Source organism: Cloeon dipterum, chromosome X, assembly GCF_949628265.1.
Source record: "Cloeon dipterum chromosome X, ieCloDipt1.1, whole genome shotgun sequence".
NCBI classification, from domain to species: Eukaryota; Metazoa; Arthropoda; class Insecta; order Ephemeroptera; family Baetidae; genus Cloeon; species Cloeon dipterum.
This window is the reverse complement of record NC_088790.1, coordinates 4,139,331-4,154,739: the sequence shown is the minus strand read 5'-3', so window position 1 is coordinate 4,154,739 and position 15,409 is coordinate 4,139,331. Positions and strand designations below refer to the sequence as shown.

At 39.4% G+C, this 15,409-nt stretch overlaps 4 protein-coding genes across 6 annotated transcripts in view; 2 read left to right on the top strand and 2 right to left on the bottom strand.

The window, feature by feature from the left end:
• Positions 1 to 1,224, bottom strand: part of LOC135946666 (acetylcholinesterase-like) — a 48,839-nt gene extending 47,615 nt beyond the window's left edge. The window contains exon 1 of the transcript XR_010575534.1: positions 1,099 to 1,224. The gene's annotated coding sequence lies outside the window, so the exon portion shown is untranslated. The remainder of the gene's footprint in view (positions 1 to 1,098) is intronic.
• Positions 1,225 to 1,315: 91 nt separating this feature from the next.
• Positions 1,316 to 5,935, top strand: Gclc (glutamate--cysteine ligase). Its single transcript, XM_065494969.1, has 12 exons — positions 1,316 to 1,524; positions 1,583 to 1,834; positions 1,905 to 2,014; positions 2,372 to 2,557; positions 2,731 to 2,903; positions 2,960 to 3,177; positions 3,237 to 3,439; positions 3,799 to 3,970; positions 4,036 to 4,233; positions 4,292 to 4,465; positions 4,523 to 4,704; positions 5,265 to 5,935. The coding sequence occupies exons 2-12, from the start codon at positions 1,685 to 1,687 to the stop codon at positions 5,425 to 5,427; spliced, it is 1,929 nt and encodes a 642-aa protein (XP_065351041.1). The 5' UTR covers positions 1,316 to 1,524; positions 1,583 to 1,684; the 3' UTR covers positions 5,428 to 5,935.
• On the bottom strand, positions 5,867 to 8,028 carry Bcs1 (Bcs1 chaperone). 2 transcript variants are annotated; one of them, XM_065494974.1, is made up of 7 exons: positions 7,938 to 8,028; positions 7,638 to 7,818; positions 7,426 to 7,592; positions 7,034 to 7,368; positions 6,749 to 6,982; positions 6,575 to 6,692; positions 5,867 to 6,213 (listed from the first exon to the last, which is right to left on the bottom strand). In XM_065494974.1, exons 2-7 carry the CDS (start codon positions 7,791 to 7,793, stop codon positions 5,955 to 5,957), a joined length of 1,269 nt encoding a protein of 422 aa, XP_065351046.1. In that variant the 5' UTR covers positions 7,794 to 7,818; positions 7,938 to 8,028; the 3' UTR covers positions 5,867 to 5,954. The 2 variants fall into 2 exon arrangements, with proteins under 2 accessions (XP_065351046.1, XP_065351045.1); XM_065494973.1 differs by having other exon boundaries at positions 7,876 to 7,976.
• Positions 7,976 to 14,986, top strand: Pak (serine/threonine-protein kinase PAK 3-like protein). Of its 2 annotated transcripts, XM_065494971.1 has the most exons (10): positions 7,976 to 8,092; positions 8,724 to 8,821; positions 8,932 to 9,172; positions 9,466 to 9,477; positions 9,949 to 10,108; positions 10,885 to 11,114; positions 11,175 to 11,548; positions 11,607 to 11,793; positions 11,978 to 12,505; positions 13,387 to 14,986. In XM_065494971.1, exons 2-10 carry the CDS (start codon positions 8,766 to 8,768, stop codon positions 13,468 to 13,470), a joined length of 1,872 nt encoding a protein of 623 aa, XP_065351043.1. In that variant the 5' UTR covers positions 7,976 to 8,092; positions 8,724 to 8,765; the 3' UTR covers positions 13,471 to 14,986. The 2 variants fall into 2 exon arrangements, with proteins under 2 accessions (XP_065351043.1, XP_065351044.1); XM_065494972.1 differs by lacking the exon at positions 9,466 to 9,477.
• Positions 14,987 to 15,409: the final 423 nt, after the last annotated feature.

Genomic DNA, 15,409 nt, shown 5'->3' with positions numbered 1-15,409 from the left:
TCAATAAAAAAAGCCGGGGTTATTGGGAAAAAGTCCAAATTACAATCTTTTCAACAATTTTTAATTTTTCATTTTAAAACAACAACTGAGGTGATCTCTCTCTCTCCCTCTCTCTCTTCTCTCATACACCATGGCTGCAATGAGTGCAATATTAATAAAGAAAGAGCGAATATCGATTGAACGGCAGTATATTGCAGCGCTGTGAGGGATAGATCGAGAAACCCCTTTTTATAAAATATAACGTTCCAAACTTTGAGTTTAAAAAGCCCCACGGGCAGATACGCGCGACGCGCAGGTATGGTGTCGGCTATGGCGTACGGCGCTTTGAAACAAGCAAATGAAAATATCGACAATATTCTAATATAATTATATCACTACATGAATTAATGACGCTTGATCGGATAGGAAAATATGCACTTGGCGATACTCGATCAGAAAGCAAATTAGAGCTTTTGGTCTTCCGCACCTTTCGACGTCACCTTGAATCTGACCGGCGGGAACCAATATCAACGCGTATCTCTGGCCACTGCTGCTGGTTAAAATATGATAAGAGACAAAAATTGTCAAAAGATCGCAATTAGCGCTATCTCATCAAAATCCACAAGTAAATAATTTTTAATGAAATTAATTCATTTCCTTTAAAGGAATTAAACACACGATTCATGAGCTATTCCCTTTCTGGCTATTCCAAAAATAAATAATGACCTTGAGACTAGGCGATAGAGAAGGAGAGCGCCACTTATTTTATTTTGCCTCGAGGATGAATTAAGTATTTTTCCCCTTAATTACAGACTCGTTTGTCAAGGCCGATTTTTTGTAGCATCCCTGCTTTGTGCACAAGCCACTATAAAAAAAACGAAATTTATAACGTTATAATAATTTTGCGATATATCTCTTATCCTTTTATTGCTTTTTAATCTGTTTTAACTGTCAATAAAAGTTTGCACAAACATATTAAATTTAATATTGAGATAATGTGGATAAAGGGCAAATGGATTCACTTTTGTGTTTGTTCTATAAAAATATCGCATTATTTGAGTAATAAAAATAAAATGCTAAATAATAAAACAGCTGTGTAACTCATCTTAAGTTTCTTACCTTTGACTTCACTGATCACCGCTTCTGACACAATGGCAAAAGATGAGAAAGAAAGAGAGAATCTGCACGGTCCTCTTGTTTCTAGGCTGCTTGCGTCGCGTGGATGCTGTATGTGCCGGGCTGCCGGCTGCGGCTGCGATTAAGGAGAGTAGATCGTGTGTGGTAGGACTCTCTGTCAGTGTGCCCCTTTTTCAGCGTTGAAAACGGAGATCAGAGGTTTTGTTGGCAGCAGTGGGAATGGAGACAGAGACCGATATCAGCTGACAAGGGAGGAAAAAACATACTTTTGCGGGGTCCAGCGCAGCGGCGGCGACTGCGGTATTGTTTCTTAGTTTTTCGGTGCTTACGTCATGCCGACACATCACCGCTGAATGATAATACACTCCTCTCCGTGGTTTTTTTATCACAGTCGACGACGAGAGTTACGTAAGTAAGCGTCAGATTAATAAATCAATCGAGAGTGACAGAGGCCGTGTTCGCCCAGCCCAAACAGGTTTCTCTTTATCGCGGCAGTAGCGAGCCGGCGCATTTGGATCCTCTCGGTCTTGGCCCAGTCAACTCACGACCTCACGAGTAACTGCACAATATGGGACTTCTCTCCGAAGGAAGTCCACTTACGTGGCCGCAGACTAAGGCCTTAGCCGACCACGTGCGGAAACACGGGATCACCCAGTTCATTAATTTGTTTAACAGGGTTCAGGACAGAAAAGGTGACATCCTTAAGTGGGGAGACGAGGTTGGTTTGCCTCTTATGATTTCGTCACTGTCATTTACTATGATATGTATGTATTTCGTTTTTTTTTCAGGTTGAATACATAATTGTCAAACTTGATCATGAGAATAAAACAGCGAAAGTGAGTCTTCGGGCTCATGAGATTTTAGCTATTTTGAGAGAAAAAGAAGAGAAAGATCCTGAGTACGTATAATATATCGTAAAATAGTTTTTTGTTGGTCTGGCACTAAATCACAATCCTATAAGATTAATCTGTGGAATGTTTCTAGTTCTTGTGTTGACTTTCATGTTTTAACAGAGAGTGTAACCTCTTGCCTCTCTGTATCATAATGTTTACGCAATTTGGCATTGCGTAATGTTGAAATAGTGTTAAGGACTGTCCTGTAACTTGAAGCTGTAAACAGCTTTCATTCTGAATTCTGATAAGAAGGATAGTTATTGCAAGGATTTGCGTAATGCAAAATGACTTGTCATTCTTACTACCAATTTTGCAATTCCCCTCTGTTGCTTCCTGTATTTTATCATTTTATTGCTTCGCAGTGCGGTTAGGTCTCTTTGGCGCCCTGAGTATGGAGCTTACATGGTTGAAGGGACTCCTGGCAAGCCCTACGGAGGGCTTTTGGCGCATTTCAATGTTGTCGAGGCCAACATGCGCTACAGACGAGAAGAGGCTGCAGCCCTTTTGCAACCTGGAGAAGTCCTCATGTCGATTACAAGTTTTCCAAGGTATTGACAAAAATTCCTAAGCTGGCAGTGGCAAATTTATAAAATCTATCAAAGTTCTTTAAATAAAAACCAAACATTGCATTTCCTCTCTTGTATATTTTAATCTATTTTTTCGCTCAATCTATATTTTTAAATAAATTAACGACATTGATGAAGATATGAATTAAATTTAGGCTCGGCTGCCCTGGATTCACCGATCCATTCCATAAACCAACACCGACAGAGGGATCAAGTCAATCACTCTTTCTGCCAGACGACGTCATCTTTCCTGGTCATCCACGCTTTAAAACATTGACGAGAAACATCCGCGAGAGGCGTGGTGAGAAAGTGGCCATCAATTTGCCCGGTATTCCATCATTCTCTTTTATCTCTACAATGTTTTATTAATTTGTTAACTACCAGTTTTCAAGGATAAGAACACGCCGAGCCCGTACGTTGAGGATTTGTCTCAATACGGGGATGACGGTACTTCGCAAAGCGCAGCTTTGCCTGATCACGTTTACTTGGATGCCATGGGATTTGGAATGGGCTGTTGTTGCCTTCAGGTCACATTCCAGGCGTGCAACATCAATGAGGCCAGGACCTTGTATGATCAACTCACTCCCCTCTGTCCTATTCTGGTAGAAAAAAACTAAAATAAATTTTGGTGTAAATCAACATATTATTGAACTAACTGTAGCTGGCTTTGACTGCGGCATCTCCAGTCCATCGCGGAATGCTGACTGATGTTGACTGCCGATGGAATGTCATTTCTGGATCGGTTGACTGCAGGACGCGCCAAGAAAGGGGATTGGAGCCCATTCCTACAGGGTCGGGCGTCAGGAGAATTGCAAAGTCACGCTATGACTCAATTGACTCCTATCTCTCACGTGATGGTGAAAAGTAAGTCGGTTTTCACTGAGTTTAAAGGGATTTCACTAAAAATATTTGCCTCTGACAAGGGAACCCTAGGTACGTCCCGCTCTAATGCAATTTTCTGCCTCAAACGTCTAGGGAAGTCAATAATAAAAAACCCTTCATGATTGAAAAAATTGGACAGTTTTTCCTAAAATGTTTGTCCAGAAAACAACACCGTATTGAAAAAGATCACAGTAAATTAACACATTTAAACCCAGGGTTCCCTTGTGAGTTTTCAAATTCATAAATAAAATAATCAAAATGACAGCCAAAATTTAAAAATATTGATTGAGTTTTCCAACTGCCGTTTATTTTAAAAAAATAGCTCGTAATTTTTTATTCAGATACAACGACGTGCCGCTGGTGATGGACGAGAATGCCTACAAACAAATGATTGATGCCGGTATTGACCCCCTTTTGGCCCAGCACATTGCCCACTTGTTTATCAGGGACTCTGTGTCGCTATTCAGTGAAAAAGTTGATCAAGACGATGAGCATGACACTGACCATTTTGAGGTGTGTTTAGCAATCTTATCGTTGATTTGATTGCACCCATCAATTTTATTTTTATCTGCTTTTAGAATATTCAAAGCACTAACTGGCAGACGATGAGGTTCAAACCTCCGCCTCCTTATTCGCCAATCGGATGGCGCGTCGAGTTCAGGCCTTGCGAGGCGCAGCTCACAGATTTTGAGAATGCCGCGATTGTTTGTTTCGTCGTTCTGCTGACAAGGACAATATTGTCCTTCAAACTCAATATGCTAATCCCTATCAGCAAGGTAATTGAGGTTGGCTGTGGGACATTAGATTCTATCGCACAGATGGCTTATTTGTTAGGTTGACGAAAACATGCAGAATGCCCAATTAAGAGATGCCGCAAAGACGCAGAAGTTCTGGTTCCGCAAGAATATTACCACAGGTGACTCGCCCAGCTGCTGTCAGTCGCCGACCAATTGCAAACCCGATGGCGAATATACTCAGATGACCCTGGACGAAATCATCAACGGAAAGGTATAAAGATTCTTTGTAACCTACATTTTTCGCACTGACGCATGTATAAATTTGCAGGAGGGCGAATTCCCCGGCCTCATTCCGCTTGTTCACAATTACCTGTCCAACATGGACGTTGACGCAGACTCGCACTGCACCATCCAGCAGTATTTGAATTTGATCCAAAAGAGGGCGGCTGGAAAACTTTTGACCACTGCTTGTTGGATCAGGAATCAAGTCGTCAGTCACCCGGAATACAAGTAGGAAAATTGAGATTAGAACGACTAAATGTCACGCGTCAGAGGAAAGAAATTCAGAAAACTAGAGGAAATTCGCGCAAGAAATCAATTAGTATTAATTATCCTTATTTTAAGTAAGCTCTAAACTCCTTAAGTTCAGTTAAAAACAATGTCAATAATTAGGAAACACTAGAATAAACTTTGCAAACTAATCTTAAGAAAATCGTTTATAAATTACATTTTTCTGTCAAACAAAATATAAGAATTAAATTTTCATACGGTTTAATATTCTAAATTTCATATTCCAGGTAGCCATATAAATTTTAGATACTCTGTTTCTTCAGTACAAAGAAGAGCTACAATTTTATTGACCTAAGACATCTCCGACCTCCGACACAGAATTAATAGCCGCAATTATTCTATGCTCTTTTCTTGTTTCTACTTGATGGCAATTTTTCTTTCGTAAAATATTTATGACGCCATCAACTAGTAAATAACGATTTAATTTAGCTGTTTTTCCCCTCTGAACCGTGACATTTTGACATTAAGCTAATCCTGTCTAAAAATATAAAAAATTTTAGGTTTGACTCTGTGGTTTCTGACCACATAAACTACGACTTGCTGAAGACAATGCAGGAAATCCAAGCGGGAATACGGCCATGCCCCGAGCTGCTGGGACAGAATATAATTACCAAAACTAGGGACCAAGTGCCTGAAACTTTGGTTAAGGCTGAGAGGTGTTGATGGGGATGCACTAAAAACTCTTCTGTAGTATTGAGAAAAAAATTAAAGGTGCTTCACTATTTTTAGCACAAATCAATTCGGGTTGTGCTGCAAAACTTATATTCACACTGCATTAGAGCCCATGTGATTATATTTTAACATTTTTATTGATTGAGGCCATGTAGCTCTGATTGTACTTATGAAAAACTGTATTTTTAGCCTTCCATGGTACCCATGGTTTCTCGTCCACCTGAATCTTGTCAGGTGGGAGTGTATATTGATTTGATATTAATTTTCATCTAATATATTACTTAGTTAACATTCCAACTTTGGATGAATGTGTTTACATTTTACCAGAAGATATTTAACAATTTTTATCTGGTGTTTGAAGAGGCATTTAGAAGAGTTCACGTGTTGCGTGCACGCAAGCTGCGTGCTGTTGTGTTTAAACATTGAAAGATTTATTCTTACTGATGTATTAGTTTCAGGTTTATACCAATTTATTGATAAATACTATGCAGTAAACACAGCCTTTATTATTAACATACCTACTGCAATTCCCAGATTTTGTCGACACTTTGCACAGCCTCAACAGGGCTGTTTTTGTAAAACATGAAAAAGCCTTGCAACATTGCAGGACTCACTGGCTTTTTCTTAAGCAAGACAGATTTGGCGAACTCGCACGCAGTGTCCATCTTTTCACCAGGGTAGAAGTTCAAGAAAATTTTTTGCACTTGCGTTTCAGAGCAGTAGCCCACATATTCCTTCACGTCCACTCGTCCAGGCCGAATGAGGGCAGGGTCCAGCCTGCAAGATGAGTGTAACTTTGCAATGCGTAAAAATGCACCACTGGTTTTTAGCATAAAAAAACAGCTGGTTATTCTCAATTTAACCCCAAAAAGGTCACATTTCGCGCCAAAAAAAATTTAATACATAAAATTGTTGTAAAATTACGATGTTAAAATTGTTGGTCTTTTGGTGAAGCCAGTGGCTTTTACTGATTTGTAACAATCACTACTTTTGGTTCATCCATCATGATTTTTTTCAAAAAAATTAATGTGTTTAGGAAAAATGCGCAAAATCGCAGAAAAAATCCGCAAAAAAACAGGTTTTTTTGCAATATTACCAAAAAATAAACAAAAATAACAAATATAAAAAATTAAAATACCTTTCTAAATAATTCGTTGTCATGAACAATATCCTAGCTTCAGTTGACGCTACTCCATCTAGACAATTCAACAGTCCACTGAACGTAACTCGATTCAAGCCTTCAAAAGCAGCCTTGGCTGGAAGAGAAAATCAATTTGGTATTTTTAGAGTTTTTAGTGTGATAATAAGAGACCTTGGGCTGACTCTTCTCTGCTTCCAAAAGCAGCATCCACGTCTTCGAGGAGCAGGATGCTCTGCACTGGGGCAACTGCCAGCAAATGAGCTAGCCTATCGTCACTCAGGCCTCGCTCACTTAAATTCATCACACAAATTGCCATTTCCAGCTCTCCTGCCAGGGCAGAAATGAACGATGATTTACCACAGCCAGGCGGGCCATGAAGAAGGTAGCCCCGACGGTAGGGGATGCCTGGAAAAAATATGATTTTTCGAATTGAAAGTCATTTTAGCAAGATGTTACCCCTGTCGCTGTACCATCCAGGATTATTGACGAAATCTTGGACATCTTTTGTGATTCGTTCGGCTATTCCTACATCTAAAACGACGGACGAAATCGGTCGCTTTCTTCTTGGGTGTCCAAATTGTCTCCATTCTGCTCCCATTGCTGTGTACATGATGATTTTTCCTTCGTGTTGCAACAGGGCCATTTGCCTAGCTTCCTCCAGAATTTGGAAATACAAATTTTTATCTCTGCCAAAAGCTGTTAAAGTGACTGTTTCCCAAGGGACACCCATGTGAAGATCCAGCGTTTGTTGCTCTCGCGTTCTTTCCACCTGGATCCACGTGCCTTTGTATCTGGAAAATTAGTCCCATTTCTTAGGATTTCAATTTTTATTTATTTTTAATTAATACCTAAACAAATGTCTTCCTATACTTGGGATGAAATCGTATGTAGTTTTAATGTGACCGCTTTCTTTCTGCTCAAAACTAGTCTCTACGCTCAAGTGCTGCGTTTTCCGTGCTCCTTTGTGGGTTATCCATTGCAGCAGCCACTGGTAACTTTTGTCACGGCAGGGAACCTTTAAGTGGATATTGTAATTTTGCAACGTAAAATACAATTTTACCTCTAAGGTTATCATGTAGTGTCTCCGAAACAATACAGTAGCACCCTGAGCCGCCCTTCTTAAAAGGGCCGCACCTGCACCAAGACCAAAGAGTCCAAAGCCGGCTCCGAAATAAGGGTTGTCTGACAAGCCAGAAAAAAGCTCGCTAATCGTCATGATTAATGAAGTTTAGTTGATTTTTCTGTTAAAATAAAACAAACAAAGTTGGAAGAACCTCCCTAACAGTGCATTTTCACACATAAACACTAATCAGCTGGGGCAATAATTCACGTGCTGAACGTTGTTTGGCTTATAACTTACAGTGTCACTGATAGATGGCGATGATGGCGTAAAAGGTGGGACTGGGGTCCTGATGACGTAACATGTGACGTCACATCCATGTTCATGATGGCTGCTCGATTAATTTGCTATTAGTTTGTCGATTAAGACCATGGTTTGGACTATTCGCGCTACAGGTAATGCTTTGCTCTTGACGAAATAGTATTTTTCGAAACACATCAGTCGGTTCGAAATCATCTCACCTAAACTGGAACGCGAAAATTGACATGAAAATCGATTCTACTTCCATGTGTTTTTGTATGCCTGGGTGACATTTTTTCTGTCAAATTTATTTTTAACGCCGTATAATTGGAATTAACTTTGCTCAAGCGTCTAGTGGCTGTGATTAATCACTGCGAACCTGGGATAAGTTCAATTTAGGGGCCTCTTGTTGGGGTAGTTTGCTGGCAGCGACTTCGCAGTAGCTTCAAACACCTTGCACTTGCCGCATTAACCTTGAAAAAATTCATGTTAATACATAAGTTGTCTGGTTACGCGAGGAGGGATAGGTGAGCCGTGCCAGGATATCATATTTTCATGACTCACTGCATTTTACAAGACACCCTTGTGGTGTTTTCCTAATCTAGGCATTTGATAATATTGTGTATATGTCCTCATCATGAGCTTACCGGGCTTTATTTGTTCGAGAAAAACAAAAATCGTTATCCACGGGCAACGCTATCCTACTCAGTGATTGGAAATAATTTTATTGCTATGAGTCAAAAATGTTTCAAACTAAAGGAAAACATTTTGAAATTTTGTTCACAGATCTGGTATAAGTTGACCTGCAGGGGAAAAGACACTAACACCATGTCTGACGACGACGACAAACCTCCAGCACCTCCTGTCCGGCTGACAAGCAATAGGTTTGTTTTCTAAATAAAAATGATTCTTGTACTGAAAGCGAGATAAGATGAAAACCCCTTAGCACATTTTTTATGAATATGAAGTTAATTGCAATACTATGTTATTGCAGAGGGGACATGGCTCCCACACTTCCAGTGGACATGCGGCCCTTACCAAAAGAGCCAGATGCTGCCGACGAAAAGAAAAAGCAGCGTGCCTTGAAGGCAGCGAAAGCCAAAAAACAGAAGACTCCTGGCATGGGAAGCAGTTTTGGGGCGAGCGACGCGCCCGACAAGCCAAATATCTCCTACCCCACTAATTTTGAGCACACCGTTCACGTTGGATTTGATGCGATTACTGGCGAATTTACCGTAAGTCAATTATAATGCGTGTTGGAACATCGGTATGGGCAAACCAAGAATTTGCGTTTACTAACACGGGTTTAGTGTGTGCCTTTGGTGTTGCCAGCACAAATCAAATGCATGACAGTAGCAGAAGTTTCAATCAATAACTCGGGGTTAATTTTGATGCGAATGTGCTGATTGGAAACTATTAAACAGTTATTCATTGAAGTCTGTTGTGCCCATGCTTTTTAACCAATTAGTTCGGCATAGCAGTTTTAATTTGCTACTACCCAACTTATGATTTTTCTTCTCATTTCAAGCTGCCGTTAAAAGTAAGTATTCTTGTTATGGTTTGAGCATGGTGTCCATTCCCATCGTTCAATCATGGTTCGAAATAGTTATGTTGCAAACTTCCGTTCCGTTATGTTATTTTTACGTCAACCAGGAAAGCATAGCTTCATTACAGCACCGCTTATTAACCCAATAGAAATTGGTGTTTGCGCTCCCTCCCCCAATAAACAAAACTGAAATCAATTTGAAATAATAATTTTCATAACATCAAGCATCTCTACACCTCATAAACATTGTGCAACAAGTGATATGATTGTACTAAAATTAATTAATTTCTCATTTGTAGAGCACCTTAAAAGAAAAGCTATATTTATGTCTGACCAACAAAATAGTATGTCAACTACAAAATACAAAATGATCAGTTTTATTATTTTTTTAATTTCAATTTCAATTTTTTAGATGCATTTTCGAATAACTGTCTTGATGCACTAACATTGTCATGTCAATTTTAGGGAATGCCTGAAGCGTGGGCGCGGCTCCTTATGGCTTCCAACATTAGCAAGCAAGAGCAAAAGAAAAATCCGCAGGCGGTGCTCGACGTGCTGAACTACTATGACAATTCCTCCAAAGAGCACAAACCCTCCAAATACATGACCACTGCGAAAATAGCAGGTATGGCTTTTAAAGAAACTCGAAGGATTTGACGCTTTAGTTTTAGGTAAATGATTGAATGAAGAATTAAAATGGAAACTTATTCTTCTTTTAAAAACGCTACCGTTTTGACAGTATCAGGTTGTTTACTATTGTGAGAAAAGAGCAGTGGTTTCATTTAACATGCGATACAAACCACGTCTATTTGTTTAAAGTTTATGATTTTTAAGGCCTTTTTAAACTTTTTTTCAAAATGTTCAAAAGTTTTTTGTTTGATGAATCGTAATTAATAACTCCCCAAACCTGGAAAATTATTTGCTCCTGACCTCGACACATAAAATTGTCAGAGATAAATATTTGAAGATATTGAGGCAGAAAAAACAATTTTTAAAGAATAAAATCTGCACAAAAGAGGAAATCGTGGCCACTTCGATCGCAGCTTTTAGATTTTCACAGGGAAAAAATAGAAATTTTCAATACTTGCAATTGTTGCGCGAGAAATTGGTAAAAACAGGTAAAATCGAGTGGAGATAAAACCGGGTGGTAATAAAACGCAACCCTAGAAAGAGCCGTTACTGGAAATTTTAAATTTTTACCGGAAAGTCAAAATCGACTCACCGTTTGATTCATCTAATCTTAAAATTTTAATATATTTTCAAAAAAATCGTCAAATTGAATATATTCCACGAAATTCGCAGACATGAATTAAATAATTCCACCTGAAACTAAAACGTCCTTTTCAAATCAGAGACCACAAAACACAAAACATAACAATTTAATCTCTAATAAAATTTCAGTTGTCGAGCCCCCTCCAACACCTCTAGTTTCCACCCCTTTGAGAGGCCCTAGTCAGACTAGCGCTGCCTCAGGTTCCAGTCACACACCTACTGGCTCGAGCCACCCTTCGTCCTGCAGTCCTTCCACTACTCCAGATACGGAGCACACCGGAGGCGAAGACAATGAGGACGATGAAGTTTCTCCGCCACCACCTCCAATTGCTGCCCGCCCAGAAAGAACCAAATCAATTGTGAGGAGAATAAAAAAAAAATCCCGTGCTCAGCGAATGTTAATTTTCCAATGTTTCCAGTACACCAAGCCGCTCGATGAAGATAGTTCGCGAAACAATACAAACCTGCCCACCTCACCTCACCACGTGCTTCACCAACACACGAACGGATCGGCAATGATGCTGGACAAGAATAAAAATGCCACTGCCATGCTTTCATCTTCTTCCTCGTCGTCCTCGCACCTCGGCGCCGCAACAACGTCCCCAACACCAACTTCGGCCACCACACAAGTCCCAACCAGTCCTGCCGGTGGAGGTTTAGTCACAGCCTTAGAGAGAGATAAACCTAGGAAGAAGAAAATGTCTGATGAGGAAATTTTGGAGCGGCTGAGAACCATCGTTAGTGTGGGTGATCCAAATAGGAAATACACTAAAATGGAGAAAATTGGCCAAGGGTGCGTGTATTTCTCGTTTTTATTGATTTCTTTCTGACAATTCATGTTGTTTGTCTAGGGCCTCTGGTACTGTTTTCACAGCGATTGAAACGTGCACCGGTATGGAGGTTGCTATCAAGCAAATGAATTTATCACAACAACCTAAAAAGGAACTAATTATCAATGAAATTCTTGTGATGCGAGAGAATAAACACCCAAATGTAGTTAACTATCTAGATAGCTACTTAGTTGGAGAGGAACTCTGGGTAAGTCTCCTTAAATTCAAAGCTGGCTCTGGTTAGAACCAGTTTTTCCATTATATTTAGCCAGTTTTTACAGAGCTATTCTGATATTAATTCCATAAAAAAAATAACTTTGGAAAATTTGGTGAAACTGGTTTTAACCAGAGTTTTTTTCTCACTGCTTAATTGTGTAATTTAATTCTTCTAGGTGGTAATGGAATATCTCCCAGGTGGATCCTTGACGGACGTGGTCACTGAGACTTGTATGGACGAAGGCCAAATTGCCAGTGTTTGTCGAGAAGTGTTGCAGGCTTTAGAGTTCCTGCATTCAAATCAGGTCATTCACCGAGATATCAAATCGGACAACATTCTTCTGGGCATGGATGGCTCTGTCAAACTGACTGATTTTGGTTTTTGCGCACAAATTTCGCCCGAGCAAAACAAAAGAACCACCATGGTGGGAACGCCTTACTGGATGGCGCCCGAAGTGGTCACACGAAAGCAGTATGGACCCAAAGTGGACGTTTGGTCGCTTGGCATCATGGCGATTGAAATGATCGAGGGAGAACCACCTTACCTCAATGAAAATCCCCTGCGAGCCCTCTACCTTATCGCCACAAACGGAAAGCCCGACATCAAAGATAAGGACAAATTGTCAGCCGTTTTCCAGGACTTCCTTGATCAGTGCCTCGAAGTGGAAGTTGAGCAACGATCGTCTGCATCTGAATTGCTCAAGGTAATTAACTTCCTCTCATTTACTATTTTCCGATTTAATTTTAAATAATAATTATTTAAAATAAAAAACAGGTATGAAAGCCTGCTTTTCACAAACTGCTGAGATTCCGATCAATGTTTGGGGGTCGAGTGAGGGCTGGTTGGCGCCTAAATTTGATTCTCTTTCAATGACGGATTCATTCAGATTTTTGGGTATTGCGAAAGCTTTCATACTTGCTGGTTTGCAACTATACAGCATGCGTGAGTTAATTTCATGGGACGAATGTCTAGCATTTCAATTAAAAGACTAGGGTGCTGATCCTTTTCTGTCTGTACTGCTGGGCTTTCTCCAATGAGTTCGCGATTTTTTATTTTTAATGTTATTGGGACACGGAGTGTTAGCGAGTTGTTTGCTATCATGGTTTTGTCTTCTTGGAGGAGCATAAGAATTCTGTAAAATATGAGATTTTTATCCTTTTAAAATAGAGGTCTCAGCTAGCCGCACTGCTCCGAGTCAGCCTGCAAATTTTGGGTCATGTGAGCAGCCGCCGTGAATCTGGCTAAGCTGCGCCAGCCACCGGCAAAAAAGAGTCAAATATTAAAAAGTGCAGGAGAAAAATGTCTTTCGGACCTTCAGGCCGTTAAGCATGATTTAAACTTCACGTTTAAAATATTGCCAGCCGCAGCCAGCCTCCTCCCCCGAGAAAAAATAATTTTCACAGATCCACTAAACGAGTATCCAAATACTCATTACAATGGCCAGCCGCCTGGTAAAAAAAATCGGCTAAACCGATCACACCATCCTCCACCTTAAATCTCGTGGCTGAGACCTCTATTTTAAATTTAAAATGTGGGGTTCCTTTCTATTAAAAAATACTAATAAACTCTGGGTTTTGATTGCAGCATCCATTCCTGAAGTTGGCAAGGCCGCTAGCAAGTTTAACACCACTAATAATGGCAGCAAAGGATGCAGCCAAGAATCACTGAATACGTGACATATGTAAGCATGTGACAATGGACAGGGTGTTGAGTTTTGCAGCATCAAATTAGTGAATAATTGAATGTGAGACCGTGACTGGTGGTAAATACATTATTTCTAGCGTAGTATTTTCAATGCTTGATTTCCCGTCAGCTCAAATCAGTGAAAATCGTGATTATTTAAAATTAGTGCCACCACAATTTAAGTTGTCCTAGAAAAAGCCACCTGCTGGCTGGCCAAATATGAAAAATGGCCTGGCCTGATGATTCAAGCAATACCGATGTATACTTTGTCTCAATAGATGGACCACAAACTGTATGCTCTCCTAAACCATCCAGTTATTTTGTTAGTCAGATTTAGGTTTTGTTCCATTCACTGTTAAGAAACCTCAATAAGTACACGCAACATGTAAACTGATAACTGTAGTTGATTTTGATGGAATTAACGCAAATAACGAGCTATATTTATCAAGATATCAATTTATCCTCTGATGTCCTGCATTCACTGTGTTGCTATATTCCTTTTTGGTGCACATATTTGCTTTTCAAATATTCTTTCGTGCAGTCTAGATAAGTTTCAAGTCGAATTTAATTTTTCACATTGCCAATCGACTCTTGGAGGTCAAATTAGGTAAAGCTGATTTTCGACACATCGCATTGTCGACTGCCTTACCTAGTTTGATCCTCAGAATCGATTGGAAACGTCAAAAATTAAATTCCAGTGCTCCTTTTAGTGTGCTTTTAAAGCAACTGTGTTTCACAATTGGTTAGGACAAGGAGATTTTCGACTAGCAGCACATACCTATTGTTATCACAACTAAAATCGAGCAGGAAAAATCAAGGGCTGGTGCCTGAGCTAATCTCTAAAACCAGTGCTTGAGCTGCCAAATTCTTTGCCAAGGTAGCTATCATTTCCATTGAGAGAATCGTCTCTCGAAACAACGCTGTGATTCCCCCGATTTTTCAAGCAGTGTTTTAACTGCTGTCAAAATGTAAAGCAAGAATATAGATCAAAAGTGCATCCTGAATTTACCTTTTAGACGAAGGGGCAAGAGAATTTGGCAGCTCGTTTTCTGGACGGTAACTGATTGCGTAAGCTTAATTGTTGTTATTATTTTAATTCGAATGATTGGCCAGAGTGGCTCAATTATTATTTTTATACAGTAGGTAGTCATTTATTTAATCGAAAAAACAGTCGGAAATTTTCTGATTGTTTTAAATTGCTTTGGTACAAGCTTTAATTTGTGTAAATATCATTTTGTAATGTAGGTTATGATTTGTATTTTGTGCGTTTTGTATTAGTTGGTAGCAATTCTCACTTTCTTTTTTGTCTTTTTAATTTTCAGCCTCCATAAAAAAATCAAAATGCTTGCTTGTAACTCTAACATTGATTTTGGCTTGGAGATTTTTTTGTTACCTCATGACTTCTTTGACTTTGATGTACAATCACAATTGATATCAAAATACAACTCAGCGCACGTCTGAAAATTGTAAAATTAAAACAAGGAATGCAGTGCTCCATGAGTATTCACGTGCATCAATATTTTTGACACCCCTAGTCAATTTAGAATAACCATATAGAATCTTTGCAGTTTACGCGACAGAGCTTTTTTAACAACTGTAGATTTGGTTCCCAGCTGGATGCAATTACATTCTACTTTTGTTTCCTTATTAAGGATTATATATATTTATGACAAGAGAGCTACTCGGTATGAAAATGCTACTAGAAATAAGCGGAAAAGTATATATCTATAATAAAACTGTAAATCTAATAACTTTACTATGTTTTGGTGAGGAAATGAGAAGGTGCGATTTTACGCACTGCGAGTGCTAGAGAGCAAGAGGTTATATATACATATTATGACACTCAGAATGAGCAAGTTTTATATTAAAAATGTAACACAATGTGAGTTAGCTAATAAAAGTAATGTTTTATAAAATGCGAAAA

Excerpts from the sequence above, each read along its gene's own strand:
- Gclc (XM_065494969.1), top strand. The coding sequence starts at position 1,685 with ATGGGACTTCTCTCCGAAGGAAGTCCACTTACGTGGCCGCAGACTAAG. Across the intron at positions 2,904-2,959 it reads AGTGGCCATCAATTTGCCCG|TTTTCAAGGATAAGAACACG; the intron begins GTATTCCATCAT and ends GTTAACTACCAG. Across the intron at positions 3,971-4,035 it reads ATGACACTGACCATTTTGAG|AATATTCAAAGCACTAACTG; the intron begins GTGTGTTTAGCA and ends ATCTGCTTTTAG.
- Bcs1 (XM_065494974.1), bottom strand. The coding sequence starts at position 7,793 with ATGACGATTAGCGAGCTTTTTTCTGGCTTGTCAGACAACCCTTATTTC. Across the intron at positions 7,593-7,637 it reads ACTACATGATAACCTTAGAG|GTTCCCTGCCGTGACAAAAG; the intron begins GTAAAATTGTAT and ends ATCCACTTAAAG. Across the intron at positions 6,983-7,033 it reads TGGATGGTACAGCGACAGGG|GCATCCCCTACCGTCGGGGC; the intron begins GTAACATCTTGC and ends TATTTTTTCCAG.
- Pak (XM_065494971.1), top strand. The coding sequence starts at position 8,766 with ATGTCTGACGACGACGACAAACCTCCAGCACCTCCTGTCCGGCTGACA. Across the intron at positions 8,822-8,931 it reads GTCCGGCTGACAAGCAATAG|AGGGGACATGGCTCCCACAC; the intron begins GTTTGTTTTCTA and ends ATGTTATTGCAG. Across the intron at positions 10,109-10,884 it reads GACCACTGCGAAAATAGCAG|TTGTCGAGCCCCCTCCAACA; the intron begins GTATGGCTTTTA and ends ATAAAATTTCAG.